Here is a 17874-nt window from a genome sequence, read left to right as displayed (position 1 = left end):
TCGGTCGTCGTCAGCAAGAGACTAAAGACGGCAGTTCCGTGGCCGTCCTGAACGGGGGAGAAAGCGGAGGGAGACTTTCACGTGAAATAAAAGATGACCGAGCTGATTCGTCTCCACTGACTGCCGCAGTTACTTGAGAAACAACTCCCGTGGCCATTGTCTGAACGCCACGTGCAACGGCCCCCCACACACAGCCCTGCTCCCCGTCACGTGGGCTGCCCCACGTGGTTCCCCCCCCACCTCTCCCCCCCCCAGACCCGCCCCTTCCCTCAGCGCGTGACGTCACCCAGAAGCCGAGGTCGCGACCCCGGAAGTGCTTGCTGCGTGCGGCGAGCTGGAGGCGGCATGAGCGACACGTGGGGCTCCCTGGGCGTGAGGCTGAGCCGCGGGGTGGAGGAGACGCTGGAGGCCCTGGGCTTCACCACCACCACCCCCGTGCAGGTGCCACACGCGGGCAGTGAGCGCGACATGCGGGGGGAGGGGGGTGGTCGTGGGGGGGGGGGGGGACGCGACTTCTCTGGACCCCGCTACGGGCTTCTGTGTCCATGATTTCCAGGGCGTTTGGGTCGTCGGTGCTTTCGTCGTCGTTCACGAAAGCCTTGAGATCTGACTGACTGTGTCCTGATCCCGGGTGGAAGAGCCTCTTCTCTGGACCCAGGGCTCTGTGAACGGCCGCTCGGGGTCTCGGGCTGTGTGATGTGAGGCCGCGGCTGCTGAACCCCGTGTCCCCCTCTCTCCCCAGGCCGCCACGATCCCCCTGTTCCTCAACAACAAAGATGTCGCGGCCGAGGCGGTAAAGGCTCCTCGTTCCACGTCTCCGCAGACTCCTCGCACTCCTCCAGGCTTCACACTACTCATATCTCTCGAACTCCTCCATTCCCCTCACCCCTCCTCCACTCTCCTCACCACTCACCCCTCCACTCTCCTAACCCGTTAGGGGCCATCCATTTAGTAGGTACGCAAACATCTGTAAAAACTTGACCCCTCCAATCCTCCCTGTACACACGCGTACTTTTTGCACCCCCCCCCCCCCCCGAATCCTATATTTAATCCACACAGAAACAATCAAGGATAATATTAACGTATTTAAGCAAACAGTCCACCACCAGCTGCATTATTATTGAGGCTTCACACCCCCCCCCCCCCCCGTTTGCTATGCGTACGTACATAGTCATTAGCCCCCCCCCCCCATACGCAAGCGTACGCATTTGGGTCAACCCCCACCTCCCCCCTCCCCCCTCCATGCGTACGTACTAAATGGATGGCCCCTTACTCCTCCACTCCTCACCCCTCATTCTTACACTTTCCTCACTCCCCTCACCTCTAACTCCTCCACTCTACTCACTCTCATACCACCACTCTCCACTCCCCTCACCCCTCACTCCCCTCACACCACCACTCTCCTAACCCCTCACCCCTCTCACCTCTTACGCCTCCACTCTCCTCACCCTCACACCACCACTCTTCTCACCCCTCACTCTCCTCACCTCTAACTCCTCCACCGCCCTCACTCTCACACCACCACTCCCCTCACTCCCCTCACCCCTCACACCACCACTCTCCTAACCCCTCACCCCTCTCACCTCTTACGCCTCCACTCTCCTCACCCTCACACCACCACTCTTCTCACCCCTCACTCTCCTCACCTCTAACTCCTCCACCGCCCTCACTCTCACACCACCACTCCCCTCACTCCCCTCACCTCTAACTCCTCTACTCTCCTCACTCTCACACCACCACTCCCCTCACTCCTCCACTCTCCTCACCTGTCCTCACCGCTCACTCCTCCACTCCCCTCACTCCTCACCCTCACACCACCACTCTCCTCACCCCTCGCACTCCTCCACGTATTTCTCCTTCATGCGTCCGCATTCCTCCCACCCCGTCCACTCTTCGCAACCCCTCGCCCGCGTGACCCCGGCGTTCTCTCCCGCTCTCCGTCCCAGGTCACCGGCAGCGGGAAGACGCTGGCCTTCGTCATCCCCATCATCGAGATGCTGCTGCGGCGCGACGGCGGCCTCCACAAGATGGAGGTGAGGAGAGGCCTGGGCCCCGCGCTTGGCTGTGGCGCGAAACTTTTTTGCAAGGGCGTCCTCCCGCGTCGGCACGTTCCGACCGTTTGCATTTAATCAAGACGTTTATTTTTTTACTTTCGTGTGGGAGGAAACCGGTGTGCCCGGAGAAAGGCTACGCATACGAGACGATAACGCTCAGAAGGCCGCGTAGACGAGAGCACGTGAACCCACTTGCGATTGAGAGCCCCGTTATGTTCATGTCATGTTCACGGGCTGTGAGGTGGCCAAGGAAAGGCAACACGTGGATATGACTGTGCGGGGATTTCAGTGTTACCCTCCCTCTCCTGTGCGTGGTGTTTCTCCCGGCGCTCTGCTTTCCTCTCAGTGGGCTTCGCCTGGTAGGATGGGAATGGTTTAGATTAATTTGTGTGTTTGGGTGATTTGTTGACCTTTCTTCTACTTTGCACTACTGTCAATCACGTCTTTGTTGTTGTCACGCTCTTACCTGCCCCTACTGGACATGTGTGTAAAAGAGCTTTGTAACTCATCGGATTCCTCCTCCAGTCTAAACACAGATTCTGATTGTGAAGTCAAGCACTCATTCAACGCAGTGAGGAGCGCCGTTGCGCGAAAATGTTGTGACACTCCTTGAGAACTCATGTGCGTGAAGCACAGGGCACGACTTTGGATTGTAATTGATAGCAAACGCGGAGCGTGGGGGGGTTCTTGGTGCGACGTGGACGACGTGAGAGAGAGAGAGAGACCACCCCGGGTTCTTCTCCCCTGCCAGGTGGGGGCCATCATCATCACCCCCACGCGGGAGCTGGCGGTGCAGATCGACGAGGTGCTCGGACACTTCCTCCAGAGGTTCCCGCAGTTCAGGTCCGTTGCCCAAGTGCTCACTGGCAGTAATGCTCGGGTTGAGGCTCCCTCGAGTCTGAGAATCACGACGCTCTCCCTCCGGTGTCTGTAGCACACGCACGGCCCAGTTGCATTCAATATCGGTTACACCGGGAAACGTTGACACAGTGCGTTCGCGTAATCCACGAGGACGACTTCCAACTTGAAATAACATTTTTCTGCTTCAGCCATATCCTGTTCATCGGAGGCAGCAACCCGATGGACGACGTTCACAAGTTCCAGGCGAACGGGTAAGTCAGTCGCGGCGTCCCTTCCCCCATCCCGTCCGCCGTGACCTCCGTTGGCGATCGCACGATAGTCGCACCAGTCTGACCCAGGCGCAAGGCGTTTGCGTTTCCCTGCTCAGTGTTTCCAACTTCTTAAAGTGGAGCGTCAAGGGGCCGCTATATGTCGCTGGATAGACCCTCTAGAGTTGTCAGAAATGTCACTCGGCAATGTCAGCGGCGTCGGACGGTGGCGAACCGAGACTGGATTTGGAATGTGCACGTCGCGTCCTCGTCCCCTTGACAGAATGTCGCAAGGAAAACCCAGTAAGTCGCTAAATTTCGCGACAAACAGTCCCCGCTCCTGGTTTTGCTCGCGACGCCACGGGATTCTGATTCTCACCGGTTCCTCCCACCGCCCCCGTGTCTCTTCCCTCGGCTCCCTCTCTCCGTTGTTGCCGTTGGCCGCGCCCAGAGGCCACGTTATCGTGGCGACGCCGGGCCGGCTGGAGGACCTGTTCAAGCGAAGCGACGAGGGCCTGGACCTGCGTGGCGCCGTGCGCAACCTCGACGTGCTGGTGCTGGACGAGGCCGACCGGCTGCTCGACATGGGCTTCGAGGCCTGGTGAGGGCCGTGTGAGGCGTGGTGCACTGTGGCTGCGGTGAGGGGCGCGGTGAGCATTGGTGAAAAACCGGTGAGCGGTAGCGAGGTGCCTTTGTGTTTGGTATGGGTGTGTTCGGCACCGATACCAAAGACCATATTTAGCCGCCACTACAGTGTCTTAGCCGCATTAATGCGGTGAATCGAAAAACCCGAAACCGCGTTTCTGCAACTGCGACCCGACATCCTCGTGACGGAGGACAGCGGCGCGGACGTCCGACGAGTGCGGTCCGGTTGCCGGCCCTTCCTGTAAATCGCTTCCTGCCGCCCCCTCCTCCTCCTCCTGCCCGCAGCCTCAACACGATCCTGAGCTTCCTTCCGAAGCAGCGCCGCACGGGGCTCTTCTCGGCCACGCAGACGCAGGAGCTGGAGGCGCTGGTGCGCGCCGGCCTGCGCAACCCCGTGCGCATCGCGGTGAAGGAGCGCGGCGCGGCCGAGAGCAGCACGCGGCGCACGCCCGCGCGCCTCGACAACTATTACGTGGTGCGCTGCCCCCTCGTCCGCTCGCACCGCACCGTGGCCGAGCACCGCGCAGCGACGCCGCGATCGCGTTGTGGCCGTGCGGCCCACGAGGTGCCGCCAGGAGGTGGCGGTGCCGCGGGCCGCCCCCTCGTATTCGCCGCGGTGCCGGGGTTTCCTCCGGGTTCTCTGGTTTCCTGCCACGCGAAGCCAAACTCTCATTGCTCATGGAGTTTTGTGGTCAGACATCCCAGTGTAGCAGGACCCTCCTGAAAACGGGTGCCGGGGCTCTTGGCGAGGCTTTTCCTGGGTAAATAACAAAGTCACTGTTCTTCCCTCAGATCTGTCGGGCGGAGCAAAAGTTCAATCAGCTCATCGCGTTCCTTCGTGCACGCAAACAGGAGAAACACCTCGTATTCTTCAGGTACTGTACTCTCGCGATCGTGTGTACGCGTGTCGCGGGGAGCGGTAGCGGTTAGCACGCTGCGCTGCTTTAGTTTGATTCCCGCTCACGGCCAACACCGGTGACGATTATCTGAACCGGTCCAGGGCCTCCCCTAGGGCGACTCAAATGAGTACCTGGTACGGTGTGTATAAAGTCGCCACTGGGGAGACAAAGGCGGCCGGGAGTGGTGATGGCCACCCACCCCCTCGTGTGCCGTTTTGGTCTTTGTTGGAGCGAGTGTGTCTATTCCCGTACATGATAGTGTGTGAAGTTCTGTGATGCGGCATGCGTGTCGGTGTGTGTCGGTGTGTGTCGGTGCATGAATGTGCATCTGTGACGGTGCCCGCGCAATTGTGCTTTGAATGTGTGTGCATGGCGGTATGTGCGTGACAGTGTGTGTGTGATGGTGTGTGCTTAACGGTGTGTGACGGTGCGTGGCGGTGTGCAGCACGTGTGCCGGCGTAGAGTATTTCGGCAAGGCTCTGCAGACGCTGCTGCACGGCGTCACCGTGATGTCCATCCACGGCAAGATGAAGGACAAACGCAACAAAATCTTCGCCACGTTTCGGAGCCTTCCCAGGTAGGCGATCCACGCTCAGTGATGCGGCGCTTGGTAAAATGGTGACGGTGGTGACGACGATGATGATGCCTCGTTATCCAGTAAAACCTCACCGAGTCTCGGGACAGGTTCCTAGGAGGGTCCTGCATTGAGATGATGTCTGGTCACTTCCGTTCGTGAAGGTCACCCATACGAGTGTGTAAACCTCAACGCTCTGCACAAATGGATTCAATAATTCATTGTCCCCCCCCCCCCCTCCGTGCTGCCCAGTGGCCTCCTGGTGTGCACCGACGTGATGGCGCGTGGCATCGACATCCCCGAGGTGGACTGGGTGCTGCAGTTTGATCCTCCCTCCTCCGCCAGGTGAGCAGTCTGCACTATGCGCGCGTGTGTATCCGCGTGCATGTGTGTTTACGTGCATGTGTGTGTGTGCGAACGCGTGTGTATGCACGCACGCACGCATGCGTGTGCGTGGGAGGGATTGTGCTGGGTATGTGTAGTAATTGTGAATCTGCTAGTGTTTATGTAGTGATGATGGATGGGTGGTGGTGACATGTGGTAGTGATTGTGGTGACGTGTGGTGGTGACCTGTGGTGGTTGTGGTGGTGTGTGGTGGTGGCGGCGCAGCGCGTTTGTCCACCGTTGTGGGAGGACCGCGCGCATCGGGAACCATGGCAGCGCCCTCGTCTTCCTGCTGCCCATGGAAAGCGCCTACGTCAACTTCCTGTCCATCAACCAGAAGGTGCCTCCGGCCCCCAGCACGCGCGCCACCTTGCGGCGCCGGCCCCAACCCGCGCGTCGACTCGCGGCGCCGGTCCTGACCCTCCCCCTCCCCTGTCCCCTCTCCTCACCGTGGGCAGTGCCCGCTGACGGAGCGCGCGATCCAGAGGGACGTCGTGGACATCCTGCCGCAGGTGCGCAAGGCAGCGCGCACGGACCGCGCCGTCTACGAGAAGGGCATGCAGGCCTTCGTGTCGTGCGTGCAGGCCTACGCCAAGCACGAGTGCAGCCTCATCTTCCGCATAAAGGGTGCGCAGCGCGAAGCTCGCCACGGCACCTCGTCTCACCTCGACTCACCTCGTCTCACCTCGTCTCACCTCGTCTCACCTCGTCTCATCTCGTCTCCTCGACGCCCCACGGAATGAACCGCAGCAGTCGCAGCACGGCACCTCTCCTCACCTCAAGGCTCACAACAGCACTCTTCATCTCACCCCATTGTCACACCACTCACCTCATCAACTTCCCACATCACAGCCCTCGCCTCTGTGAACGTCCGGATGAATTTGTGAGCTCCCCCGCCATGCCGCCTCCTCGCGTTTCCTGAACTCGTTTCCGTTGTGTGGGGTCGTGACCCCTGGGAGGTGATTTAAGTTTGGATGTCGCTGCGCGTATGTGTGTGTGTGTGCGTTCGTGTGCGTGTACCCGGCGTTCGCACGCAGACATGGACCTGGGGGCGCTGGCACGTGGCTTTGCGCTGCTGAGGCTGCCGCGCATGCCGGAGCTGCGAGGGGTCCGCGTGACGGGGTTCGTGCCAGATACCATCGACACGGACACGATCCCCTACCGCGACAAGCAGCGCGAGAAGCAGCGGCGCGCGCGCCTCGCGCAGCCACCGCCACCGCCAGCGGACGGTGAGAGAAATGCCGCGGCCGCCGGTACCGGGAGATGCAGCATCCGGCGCCCATTGGGTCACTCCCTCCGTCGCGCCCCGCGCAGCGCCGGTGCGATCCACGTGGCAAAACCATCTTTATGCGCGCGTTATTAATCTTCTCCTCTTGCCGTGCGTCCTCCGTGTGGTTGTGTAGGAGACACCGTGGAAGAGGGGCAGGAGGGGGAGGGATCGCGGGTGACGAGCGAGCCAGGAGAGGGGGGTCAGGTCAAGGGTCGAGGTCGCATTTACAATCCCAGGCCCAAGCCCTGGTCGAAGCAGGCGGAGCGACGGAAGCGCAAGCGAGCGCGCACCGCCAAGGCCAGCGCCCGGCAAGAGGTGCGTGGGGATCGTTGCACCGCATGAGGCCACGGGGTTCACCGAGTTACAGAGTCACGGGCAGCGGAGGGGACACCCGGCGCTAAGCAGGGACCGGGCTCTGTACGCGTGCCGGCTACAGTCCGTGCCCCTGTGTGTTTTTGCCGTCAGGAGTCGGACTCGGATGATCAAGACATGAAAGAGCTGGTCAAGGACACACGGCTCCTCAAGAAGCTAAAGAAAAAGAAGATCAGCACGGAGGAGTGCGACCGGCAGATGGAGGGTGGTGCGGCGCAGTGAGGTAATGGCACCGCTGTGCGAGGTGATGGCGGTGGTGGTGGCAGTGGTGGCTCGGTGATGTCCCCGCCAAGCAAATGGCGCACGATCCGAGCGAGCCCATGGATCCCAACTGCGCCTCCGCGTGACAATTCCAAACATTCCAGGCAAGAAAGCTACAGATCAAACGTTTAATTACAGTATGCACCGTTACATAGATCGCTCGTTTTTCCGGTCAGTAGAGGTCGGACTGGATTACTAGCAGAGAAGTGGAATAGTCTGCATCGTAACTCAAACCACGAATAAATACTGCCTGAAAAGACAGAGGCGGCTGCCCAAGGTGCGTCGCTAGAGACAAGACCACAGACACAGCTACTCGCATGTTACGCCGCTAGACAAATTACATTTTCATTTCATTGAAAGTGTCACACGGTGGGGGGGGGGGGGGAGCACAATGGCATGGCGGGGGGGGAAGTTGTAATCACGCAAGGAGGTGCGCGTAGAGGTAGAGAGGGAGACGATGAAGTGTTAACACCACTTGAAGCGCCCGTGCAGCGAGCACCACTCCGCAACCTGAACCCCACCACGGAACACGAACCACGCAAGGAGCCGTAAAGCGCCCATTTTAAATTCGGTCTTCCTGGACGGCTGTGCGCGAGAATGTTCGCCGTGGACTCGCGCCACAGTTTCGCTGGGCGGGGGAGGGGGCGGCCCTGCGAAGGCTGCGCCCGTCTCTGTGCGAGGCAGCCGCTCGTTGCGAGTGTGACCGCCGCGTTTGTTGGCGCAATCCCCAGCGAGCGGTGCGGACTCCTGAGATCGCGAGGCCGCGACGTGGGGAGAGGCGGCCGATTGGCTTTTCCGGTCATTTCCCGGAGGAGGCGGCCGATGCAAGCGGCGCCCAGCGGCACGTCGTTGATTACTACAGAAAAAATATACTTGAGGTTTTCACGATAAATATAAATTACTATTTAGTGTATTTACCGTAAAAAATTATTCCTAACACCACACGCCGAAATGATTAATCTCACACAGGCATGCAGCACCGGTCAGCAGTCTCTACTGGAAGGCAGACTGCAAGAATAAGATTCATATGAGCTAGGCCAAGTGGAGAGAGGGAGGCCCGGCTCGGCTATCAGAGTAGAGACCACCGTAGTGATAAGAATAATCGAAGGATCTCGGAGACCCACGGCATAGGTTGTCGGCGTTTACCGTGTTGGTCCGACTCGTGTGCGCACGCCCCTTGCCACCCGCCGCCATCGCCCACGCTGCCCAAACCCAGCAGAGCGGGGCTACGGCAAGGAACGTGGCACCCGAGATCGGAGCAAGAGGCCGCGCGCGAGAGAGGGCGTACTGACACGAGTGGGTGCCTTTGTCGGCGGCCGTCGCGGAAGTGCTGTAATTTCTGTACTAATCGGAGCTTTAGTTACCGATTCATTCTGTGACCACTGTCTCTCGGCGCACGAGGCACGAGAGGGGGGGGGGGGAGGATGAGCGGCGGCGCGGTAGCAGGCGGTCTCGGCGCCGCCCGTGGCCTCGAGTCGACGGAAGGAGAAAAGCGCGGCCATCGATCCCAGACCGGCGACGTCGGGCCGGACGCCGCCACGCTCCTGCGGCCTACAGGCCGGTCTCTTTGCCGCGGAGCGGCGCGGCACGGCCGGCGTGCAGGAGGTCGCTGCGCAGGAGGCGGTAGAAGAGCACGATGTTCATGACCGTCACGAGCGCCATGCCGACGCTGCCCGTGGCGAAGGCGGCGGCGGGGATGCCGTCACGGTTGAGCACGAGCCAGCGCGTCATCCACGCCAGCGTGCTGATTCGGAACACGGCGAACGTGCCCAGGTTGAGCAGGCCCACGACGCGGCCTGCCGTCGTCTTGCCCAGGCCGGCCATGAGCATGAGCTGGCGGCCGTGGAGGAAGACCGAGTTGATCTCGACGAGGAGGGCGACCGTCGCGAAGCCCACGTAGCGGCGGCGCAGCACGGCGACACCGAAACACACGATCACCTGGGGGGCCGGGGTGGGGGGGGGAGGTCAAAACCACCACGGGAACGTCGCCGCCGACTCCTCCTCATCCACGTGTGCTACCGACGCGTTCGGGAGGTGCGACCGCGTGCTCGCCCTCGCGCGGGAACCGCTGCCAAGTCGACTATGGGAAGATTGAACGAACCAGTCCATGCGAACTCCTTAAGCTCCATCCAAATTGGCAAGACTGCAACGATCATCACCCCAATTCTCCAATCCCTCCACCGGCTCCTCAAGCCACTCCCGGATCAGTTTCAACATCGCACTTAGTGTCGTCATGATCCTCCATGATCCTCCATGGACACGCCTCTGCCTACCTCTCCCCTCTCATCTCTCTTCTCTTCCACACTCTCTCCCCTCATCTCCCTCTGCTCCCCTCCACGCACAAACACTGGTGCCTGCACCTAACCCACTCCACGCAAACCCCTACAACCTTCACCCACTGCCCCAATACACAACCCCCGTCTCACCCACTGCCCTACTTCGCACTGACCCCGTCTCGCCCAGTAGCCCACATGCCGCTGGTCAACGTGTTTTGTTTTTTGCTGCGGTTGAACCTTTGACCCAGTGGCCGCTCGGCGGGAGTTGTGGGGGACTGGTCCACGTCAGCCGAGGGTCAGCGGATTCCCGCGAGGTGGCGACTCAGTCAGTTGTTAAATAACGCCGTGACGCATTTATGCGGAAAACCTCGGCGAGTCGCAAGACAACGCATCGCGGTGCTTGGCCCAATTACATTTCAAGGATCGTTGGCTTGTGGGAGGAAATCCCAGTGCCCCACGGAAAGCGGGCTATGACCACTCGGAGCTCCTCAACAGCCCACTCGGTGCGCTGCCATCGCCGGGGCCGGCTCCCAGCCCGGTGGCCTTCTGTACACGATCCGCCAACCCTCGCATGCGTCGTCAACGACGCCACTAAACTCGTCTCTCTGGTTCCTCCCCGCGCACGCAGCAGTGGGGCAAAGGGCGGCATGCGGGTAGGGGGAGGGGGGAAGCAGGGGAGGGTTGGCCCCTCCCCTGCGCCGCGAGGGGCCGCCGAGGGGTCGCGGGGTGAGGAGGGGAGCAGCTCCGTGTAAACAGCACAGCGGCCGCGACACGGAGAACATAGCGCACGTGCCGTCCCGGTGACTGTGCCGCATGTTCTCGGTGCCGTGTGCGCTCTCTCCACGTGTGCACCTCGGAACGCGGCACGCTCGCACAAATGTCCACGTGCATCGTTGCCAAACACCGCTACCGCACGCACACGCGCAACGCGACCGGCACGGCTGTTGTTGGTGAACACCTTGGGATCGGTCGGTAAAAGTGCTCGGCGTGCACCCCTCTCCATTGCGTAACGTGCCGGCTCTTAATGGGCGCGACGCGCGCGACGGCACGCCCGGAGGAGGGCGTGGGACGGCGCTTGTATAATCGGGCCCGGGAGGTAGATAACGACGGCAATCGACCTCGTGGTTTCTACAGCCCCTGCGGCGCGTTGTGTTATCGGCGGCTGTGGTTGACCTGGCGATCGTCCGCAAAAAACATCCGGCGCTGTTGGTGTGTCGCACTCAACGCGTCGCGTGACGCGCGCTTGTGTGCTCGCTGCCCCGCCTTGGCGCTACCTGCACCCCCGCCCCACCCGACGCCTTTCCCAATTTAAACTTTTTTTTGCGGATTTATGCCGAATGTGAAAACCGTGGTTTCCACATTACTCTTGCGCAACGTCGCCGCTCGTGAAAACGGGACAGCGACGCGGCCCAGTGGTCACGGCGTTCACTGCTCGCCACGGAGGTTCGTCGTTTGAACCCGGCCGGCCGGCCTGGTAAATACTGCCGGCTTATTAATCGTAAAGTAATACGCGCCATCTGCTTAAGAGGGGACGTGAACGATCCTGTAAAGTAATTCGAGATGAGTAGGCCGTTGTGTGCCTGCATCACTTGATCAAATTACAAAAATTTACACCACATCGCACTTTTGGGATCACACGCAGCAGCAACATCGCCCCGACTGTGAAACGCAGCAGCCACCTCGCTGTGTAACAGCCTTGCGCTGTAACAAACGTGCTACTTCATCATCATTATTAATATCTGTTGCTCTTCAAAGTAACGTCGTAAATCTTAGTGGGCACGGAGCGGCTGACAAGTCCCAGCGGCTGGATGCCTGCACCTGTGCGCTTCGTATCAAGCGTGTTGTGTTCGGCGTCCCGCGCGTGTCGGCGCGTCGTTTGTCGGCCGGCCTGTGTCGTAAATCGTCGGTGATGCCTCGCCACGTTGTTTGCGAGCACTTCTTTTGCACTGTACGTAGCCAACCGCACTCATTGGAGGTACGGGGGGAAGGACAACAAACTTAACACACAAAGGAGTTATAAAGAAATGAGTTTTCAATGTAGATAATTTAAAAGTACATAGCTCCATTGGCTTTCTAATATCGCAATAAAGAGCGTTCAAGACGGTCGCAGAAACGCATTTGAAAGCGCGTGATGCGGTGACCGTCTCTGTTCGATGGCTCGCCATAAGCCGCTGCTGCGAAGATGACCGGAGTGTGCGTGGTGGTGACCCGGTGGCACAAGTCCGACGGGTGCGTGCGGCGTTCCTGGTCTGACCCTACATCGGCTCCGTGCCTCCCTGCGAGGCCCCTCCTCGTGTCTAAATTCCCCAGTGACAGGAAGTGTGTGCGACCTCATGTTGACCTCGTGTTTCTGTTTCCTGCGGTCTCGGACACCGCTGGTTTGGCTAGGCTTTGGGTCTGCAAATAATTTACCCTCCAAATTTTGACCCTGCAGTGCAATGTGATCAAAACATCAGGAGGTAAATGCAACATTATCCTCAGTCGAGAGTCTTAATAACCACTCGACCTTCCCCACCGCTGACCTGTGGGGCGTGTGTGGATGTGTGGCACCGTCGGCCGGAGCTGACGGTGCCACACAAGCGCGGCGCGTTTCCTGCAGCGGCCTCTTGTCACCTGAAGTGAGAGTGTCGCGGTTTCGTGCGATCGAGTGACCGCGCCTGCACTCGTCCGTTACTTTCAGTCGCGCATCTTGACGCGCTGCATTCGTACCTCTTGCTGCTTCAACGTTATCTGAACACCCCACGTGAACGGCTGCCATTGTCTCTTGCTCCGCAGGTCAGGCCGCGTCGCGCCGGGAGAGAGGGGCAAGCGTCTCCAGCTCCACGGCGGGAGGGGGACGCCGCCGCTCCCTCGCCCTCCCCCACCCACAACCCACCACACCCCCAGCCTCCGGCCAATCTCGAGACGCGGCTGGGTGGGGAGACGCGGCTGGGTGGGGAGCGCGTGCCGACGTCGCCGCACCTTATCGCGGGTTCGTGGGGTGAAAGGCCGCGGACACCGTGCCGGCCCTCCACGCCGGAGTAGCCGAGTGCTTCGGCTGCTCTCGACGCCTCGTTGTGGATGAAGCGTCAACATTAAACAGCGACGCCTTCGCACGTGGGGACGCTGCGGCGGGAGGACGCGGCGGGAGGAAGAGCCGCGGTCGCGCGCCGGGTGCGCACGGAGCACGTCGTTATTCGAGACTTCGCATCTCTAACAAGGCCCAAGAGTCTAACCCTGCTCCGTCTGCCGTGGCCGTAATCTCAGATGCGACGGCTCTGCCATCACCCTCAAGTGTAGCTTCACCATAAAAGCGGTATCTCGCAGCTGTTGGTCTCTCTGATGTGTACAGGTGCAGCGGTGTTATAAAACCCATGGACACGAGGCTTGTAAAGTGAACAACTTTAACGACTTTGGGGTGTGTGGCCTGCGATGGACTCACCACCAGGTGATGCAGCAGCAATTCCCAGCAGCGCTGCACCTTCTGGTTGAGCAGCATGTCGACGAAGTCGTTGAGGAAGTATCCTGCGCACGCGCAGGGAGAGGGCAGCGGGTGAGCGGGTCACGAACGGAGCGCCTGGCACTCCACGGCACGCCGCATCCGGCACGCGGACGCTCTGCGATGCGCCGTGGAAGGGGGTGACCGCTCTGGGCCTGCTCCTCGCAGCGTCGTGCCGGACGGCTGCCCCGCTCGCCCACCAATGAGGCGGAGCGGTCGAGACGCCTTCAGCTGTCACTTGGCTTCACCTCGACCGGGACAAGGTGCCCCATGCCCCAAACGCCTCTGTCCACCCAACAGCATCAATGGATACGACCACTGTTATTGGCTGGTCGTGTGCAGTGGGGGTAAATCGGAGGGACTCCCACCTCCAACGCGTCTGGCCAGCGTGGAAGAGTAGGCCAAATACCCTTACCACCAAATCTAATGTTATGTAACCGTAACCTCCGCTGGGCCCTGCCACGCAGTGTGTGTTTGTCACCACGGGAGCGGCGTGGGCCTGCGGGGACACGCCCAGAGCGTCCCGCCGCACCGGCCCACGGCTTCACCGAGTCGCCTGTTTTGTGTGCGCGGGACGGTTCGCCCACCAACGACGCCACCGATTCTGGGTGTTGATTCCATTAAAAGAATGTATTATTTCAGTGCTGTTTCTCGCGTGGAGTTTTGTTTCTCCGCAACTTTTACCGACCGCGCATTACGTTGCAACCAAAAGGCACGGAAGCGCGCAGAATTCGCGCGCGCGCACCCACTTCGGGCGCGATGCTGCGTTGGGATCGACGGGTGCGTCTGAACGAGAATTGTTCATCTCACCTCTCACCCCCCCCCCCCCCCCGCCACTGAGCAGAATCAGAATCTTAAGACTGGAAGAATCTGACGAGCTTTTTTTCCCACCACAGATGTCCAGTAAGCGGGGCGAGCCGTTAAGCCGATTGAGAGCGATCGCCCCAGCGCGTCTGGCCTTAATAGGGTTTACACCACCAATCCCAGTCATAGGTTTAGTGAAGGCGTACGGAAGGTGGGCGAGCAATGAGCGAGTGCCAACCGTGGGTGGGTGGGCCCCGGGGCTCCGTTTCGTTTCTCACCGATGCTGCTGCTGCTGCCAGAGATTCTGCTTTTCCCATTTTTATTGCAAAACATCGCGAACACAAAAAAAAGATGAACCTGCGTGACTGCCGATAATTGCCTCCGATCCTGAAACGACCGAGGGCCGTCCCCGCAATTATCTGGCGCCTACCGTTCTGATCCCGTCTCACCGGGGGAGGGGGGCGCGGTAACGTAAGCCGATGTTCAACAACCCAACACCGCGTCGGTGCTTTTGGGGTTGGAGCCGAGGCGCGGCCGTGAATTGAAACCGGCGGCGTGGCCGTGGCCCCACTGCCGCAGGCTCCGCGCCGGCTGCAGCCAAGGGTGGCTTCACTTTGGCACGGAGCCGGCCGGGGGGGCGGTGCTGAGGGCTTCCTCTATCGGGGGGGGGGGGCGAGGAGGCTGCCCCTCTCGCGGGTGGGGGGGGGGGGGGACGAGTGGTTGAATGATCGGTAAGCGAGCGTGAACGACCCAAGTGAACAAATGCGTGGGTGAGCAAATGCGAGCGGGTGAATGGGCAAATGAGCAGGTGCAGTGGGCGAAGCGAGTGACCACACGCGTGGCTGGGTGAACGATGGGGCCGGGTTCAGTGGCCGCGAGCGGCTGCCCGGTGCTCGAGGACTCGCACCGATGGAGACGGCGACGAGGCAATGCGACGCGGGGCTCCACGTGCCGATCAGGTCCTCCGCCATCTCCGGATGCGAGTAGAAGCTGGTGGGGGCGGGGGGGGGGGCACAGGAGCCACCCGCTGTTGTTCGTGCGCTGCTGTCACCGCTACGCTTTCGACGACGAGGAGCGAGAACGCTTCAACAACGCACGGGTCGCTCGTCCTCCACTCGACGGCCCTGTTGGGAGCCTTACACCGATGGCCTGGCCAGACCTCACCACGCTGGTTATTGCGCGATGGTGCAAGGGGGCGAGAACCAGGACCGGTTCCAGATATCGATCGCCACTGATGTGAAAGCGATAATCCAGGAATCGAACGGACGTCGTCGAGTTTGAAAGTGCGGTGTGTAAGGGGCCGTCCATAAATGACGTCACGCTATTTTGGACGATTTTTGACCCCCCCCTCGTCTCACGGCGTCACAAAAAGTTCGACCCCCCTCTCAAATATGACGTCACAAAGCTCTGCCCCCCCCCCCAAAACCATATTTCCATTTTGAAAATAAAATGCTTCCAACCGCTTTAAACTATTGTCATTGTAGTGCGTATTTAATGCGGCGCTGCACTCTGATGTTGTAGAAGTGTTGTTATAACAATTAGTGTTGTTATACCAATTCTATATTTATTTAAAGTTGCGCATTTTTATGTGACGTCACATTTCTCACCCCCCCCCCTCGTCACACATCGTCACAAATGTCTGACCCCCCCCAGGTGCGTAACGTCATTTATGGACGGCCGCTAAATCACTGCACCCGCCACTCCTTCCCGATAGTGAACCTGCCTTGCAAAGGAAATCAACAAAACATACACAGAGGTTCTAACCCCCCCCGCCCCCCCCGGCATATTTTGCAAGAAGTTGACCAAATGTGCGGTGGTGACGTGCGTGGTACGAATGTAATTCTCATGACCGTTGTCGACAAACAAGATCTGGTGACCCCCTGATGGTGGATCCCTATCATCATCAGAGGCTGTGTTCGAGCAAACGACTCATCAGAGGCGCTCTCCCTCCGCTCCCCACCACCACCACCCGCGTCTCCCCTCCCCGCACACCGCGGGTCGCCGGCAGTCGTCGAACCGGTTCGGAGCCGAGAACCCGGCCGGCTGCCTCGGTCTCGTCGGCGCACGCGGGCGATGAGACTCGCGGTTTGTAATGTATCCAGTCTCATCCTCACCCCCTCCCCCCCCCCCGTGTCTCCACACGAGCGATGGCTTATACAACAGCAACTTAATTTATTCTATAGAACACGTGGCTTGGTATACATATCACGTGACTGCCAGAAACACGTGCGCGCCTCCTCCACGGTTCAAGTTACAGAGTCCGATTTGTTTAACCACGGAGAATTTGAGCAGGAGTCTGGTGCACAAGAGGGATCCGAAGCATGCAGAGACAGGCGCGGGGCAGACTCCGTGTGCCGGGATCGCCACCACATCCACACAGGACAGAATCACTGCCCCAGGTGCCACGGGACACCACCCCCGTGAGGTTACCAGAGAACGGCGCCGCTGCCCGTGACCGCGCCGTGCACCATGGAGGCGGCGCTGTTCCGCCACTTCCACGCGTTCCGGAGCGCGCAGCGCGGCGCGGGCAGGCGCTGCGCGACGCGAGCCACGGCCCAGAACACCCCCGCGGACAGCAGCACCACCGCGGGGCCCGGGAGCGCGCCCGCCTCCATCCCCGTTCGTGCCACGGTCTCCCCCCCTGCCCACGATCCCAGTCGCGGGTCCACACGGTCCGTTCCTCGGTTTCTAGGAGTCTGGACACTGCGGTCCGCGTCCCCTGGGTTGAGGCAATCGAGACCGCAGCCGGTTCCTCTGGTGCCCCGCTGGGGATGATCCTCGGCTCCGACTCTCCCACAACCACCACCACCCTCCTGATCCGCGTGCGCTCGCGCGCGCGCTTCGCTTACACAACACGCGGCGTCACGCCCGCGTCGCGTGGCGCTGCCACAGCGGAGCCGCGACGGAGCGCGTGGAGTCGGGAGAGGCGACTAGGGGAGGGGTTACCAGGGGCGTGGAGGGAATGGTGACGAAGGGCGTGGAAGGGTGACGAGGGGAGGGGTGACGAGGCGTGCAGGGGAGGATGACGTGGGGAGGGGTGACGAGGGGAATGCAGGGAAGGATGATGAGTCGTGAGCATGGAATGTGGGCGGTGGGGGTGATCTGGCAGTGTGATACAGAGTGGGGTCTGTTTGGTGTTTGTGGTGAGCAAGGGGGTGGGGCTTCTTCGAGTGTGAAGATGGGGAGTGGGGCTCACGAGGGGTGGTGTGCAGGGCGTGGCGAGCGGGGAGCAGGCAGCCCTGGCGTTCAGGCCAGTGGCGAGGCACGAGGGCCTGGGGGTCGAGGGTTGGGTTCGTGCATTGCGGCGATGGGGTCCAAGCAGGCGGGTCGTGAGGACCAGGTGAGGGGGCAGCAGGGTCAGCGAGTCTGGGGAGCGAGCAGCAGGGTTGGTTTGGGGGGGCGCTCAAAGCGTCGCTGCTCTCTCGGCCATCAGCGCCCCCCGACTGTGCGCTCACCTCCACTCGAGTCCATGAGCCCAACCATGCGATACATCATTACTTGTGGGTGTCACGTGAGGTGGGCATCATCACCTTCGCGAAGACAGCTTTTTGGACGTGTGGATTGTGAAAACCGTTTGAAATGAGCGGGGGGGAGGGATTATCTTACGAGCCGCAGAAATGACTTCGCTTTGCTACCTTCGGTGGTATAAATGTCTGTTTTGGCCCATGGACTCCAGAGCCATGCTGATGGATCATAAGATTGAATGGGTGGGTGTCGCCCGTTTGGGTAGAAACATTGCTTTGGGTCG

General features: G+C 60.5%; 2 protein-coding genes across 2 annotated transcripts; one reads left to right on the top strand and one right to left on the bottom strand.

The window, feature by feature from the left end:
- The first annotated feature begins 296 nt into the window (after nt 1-296).
- Nucleotides 297-13963, top strand: DDX55 (DEAD-box helicase 55). The gene is made up of 16 exons (XM_061561771.1): nt 297-441; nt 743-793; nt 1947-2033; nt 2806-2897; nt 3104-3166; nt 3615-3764; nt 4094-4283; nt 4601-4683; nt 5153-5284; nt 5534-5626; nt 5891-6005; nt 6124-6292; nt 6703-6894; nt 7069-7250; nt 7401-7530; nt 12620-13963. The coding sequence occupies exons 1-15, from the start codon at nt 346-348 to the stop codon at nt 7527-7529; spliced, it is 1824 nt and encodes a 607-aa protein (XP_061417755.1). The 5' UTR covers nt 297-345; the 3' UTR covers nt 7530; nt 12620-13963.
- LOC133348802 (TLC domain-containing protein 2-like) lies at nt 7683-17129 on the bottom strand. Its single transcript, XM_061561816.1, has 4 exons — nt 16557-17129; nt 15034-15116; nt 13266-13348; nt 7683-9506 (listed from the first exon to the last, which is right to left on the bottom strand). The coding sequence occupies exons 1-4, from the start codon at nt 16739-16741 to the stop codon at nt 9120-9122; spliced, it is 738 nt and encodes a 245-aa protein (XP_061417800.1). The 5' UTR covers nt 16742-17129; the 3' UTR covers nt 7683-9119.
- Between the last annotated feature and the right edge of the window lie 745 nt (nt 17130-17874).

Source organism: Lethenteron reissneri, chromosome 28 (assembly GCF_015708825.2).
Source record: "Lethenteron reissneri isolate LAM-NWPU_2019-01 chromosome 28, ASM1570882v1, whole genome shotgun sequence".
Lineage (NCBI taxonomy): Eukaryota > Metazoa > Chordata > Hyperoartia > Petromyzontiformes > Petromyzontidae > Lethenteron > Lethenteron reissneri.
Note: the sequence above shows the minus strand (reverse complement) of the source record. Positions and strands in the feature narration are given on the sequence as shown.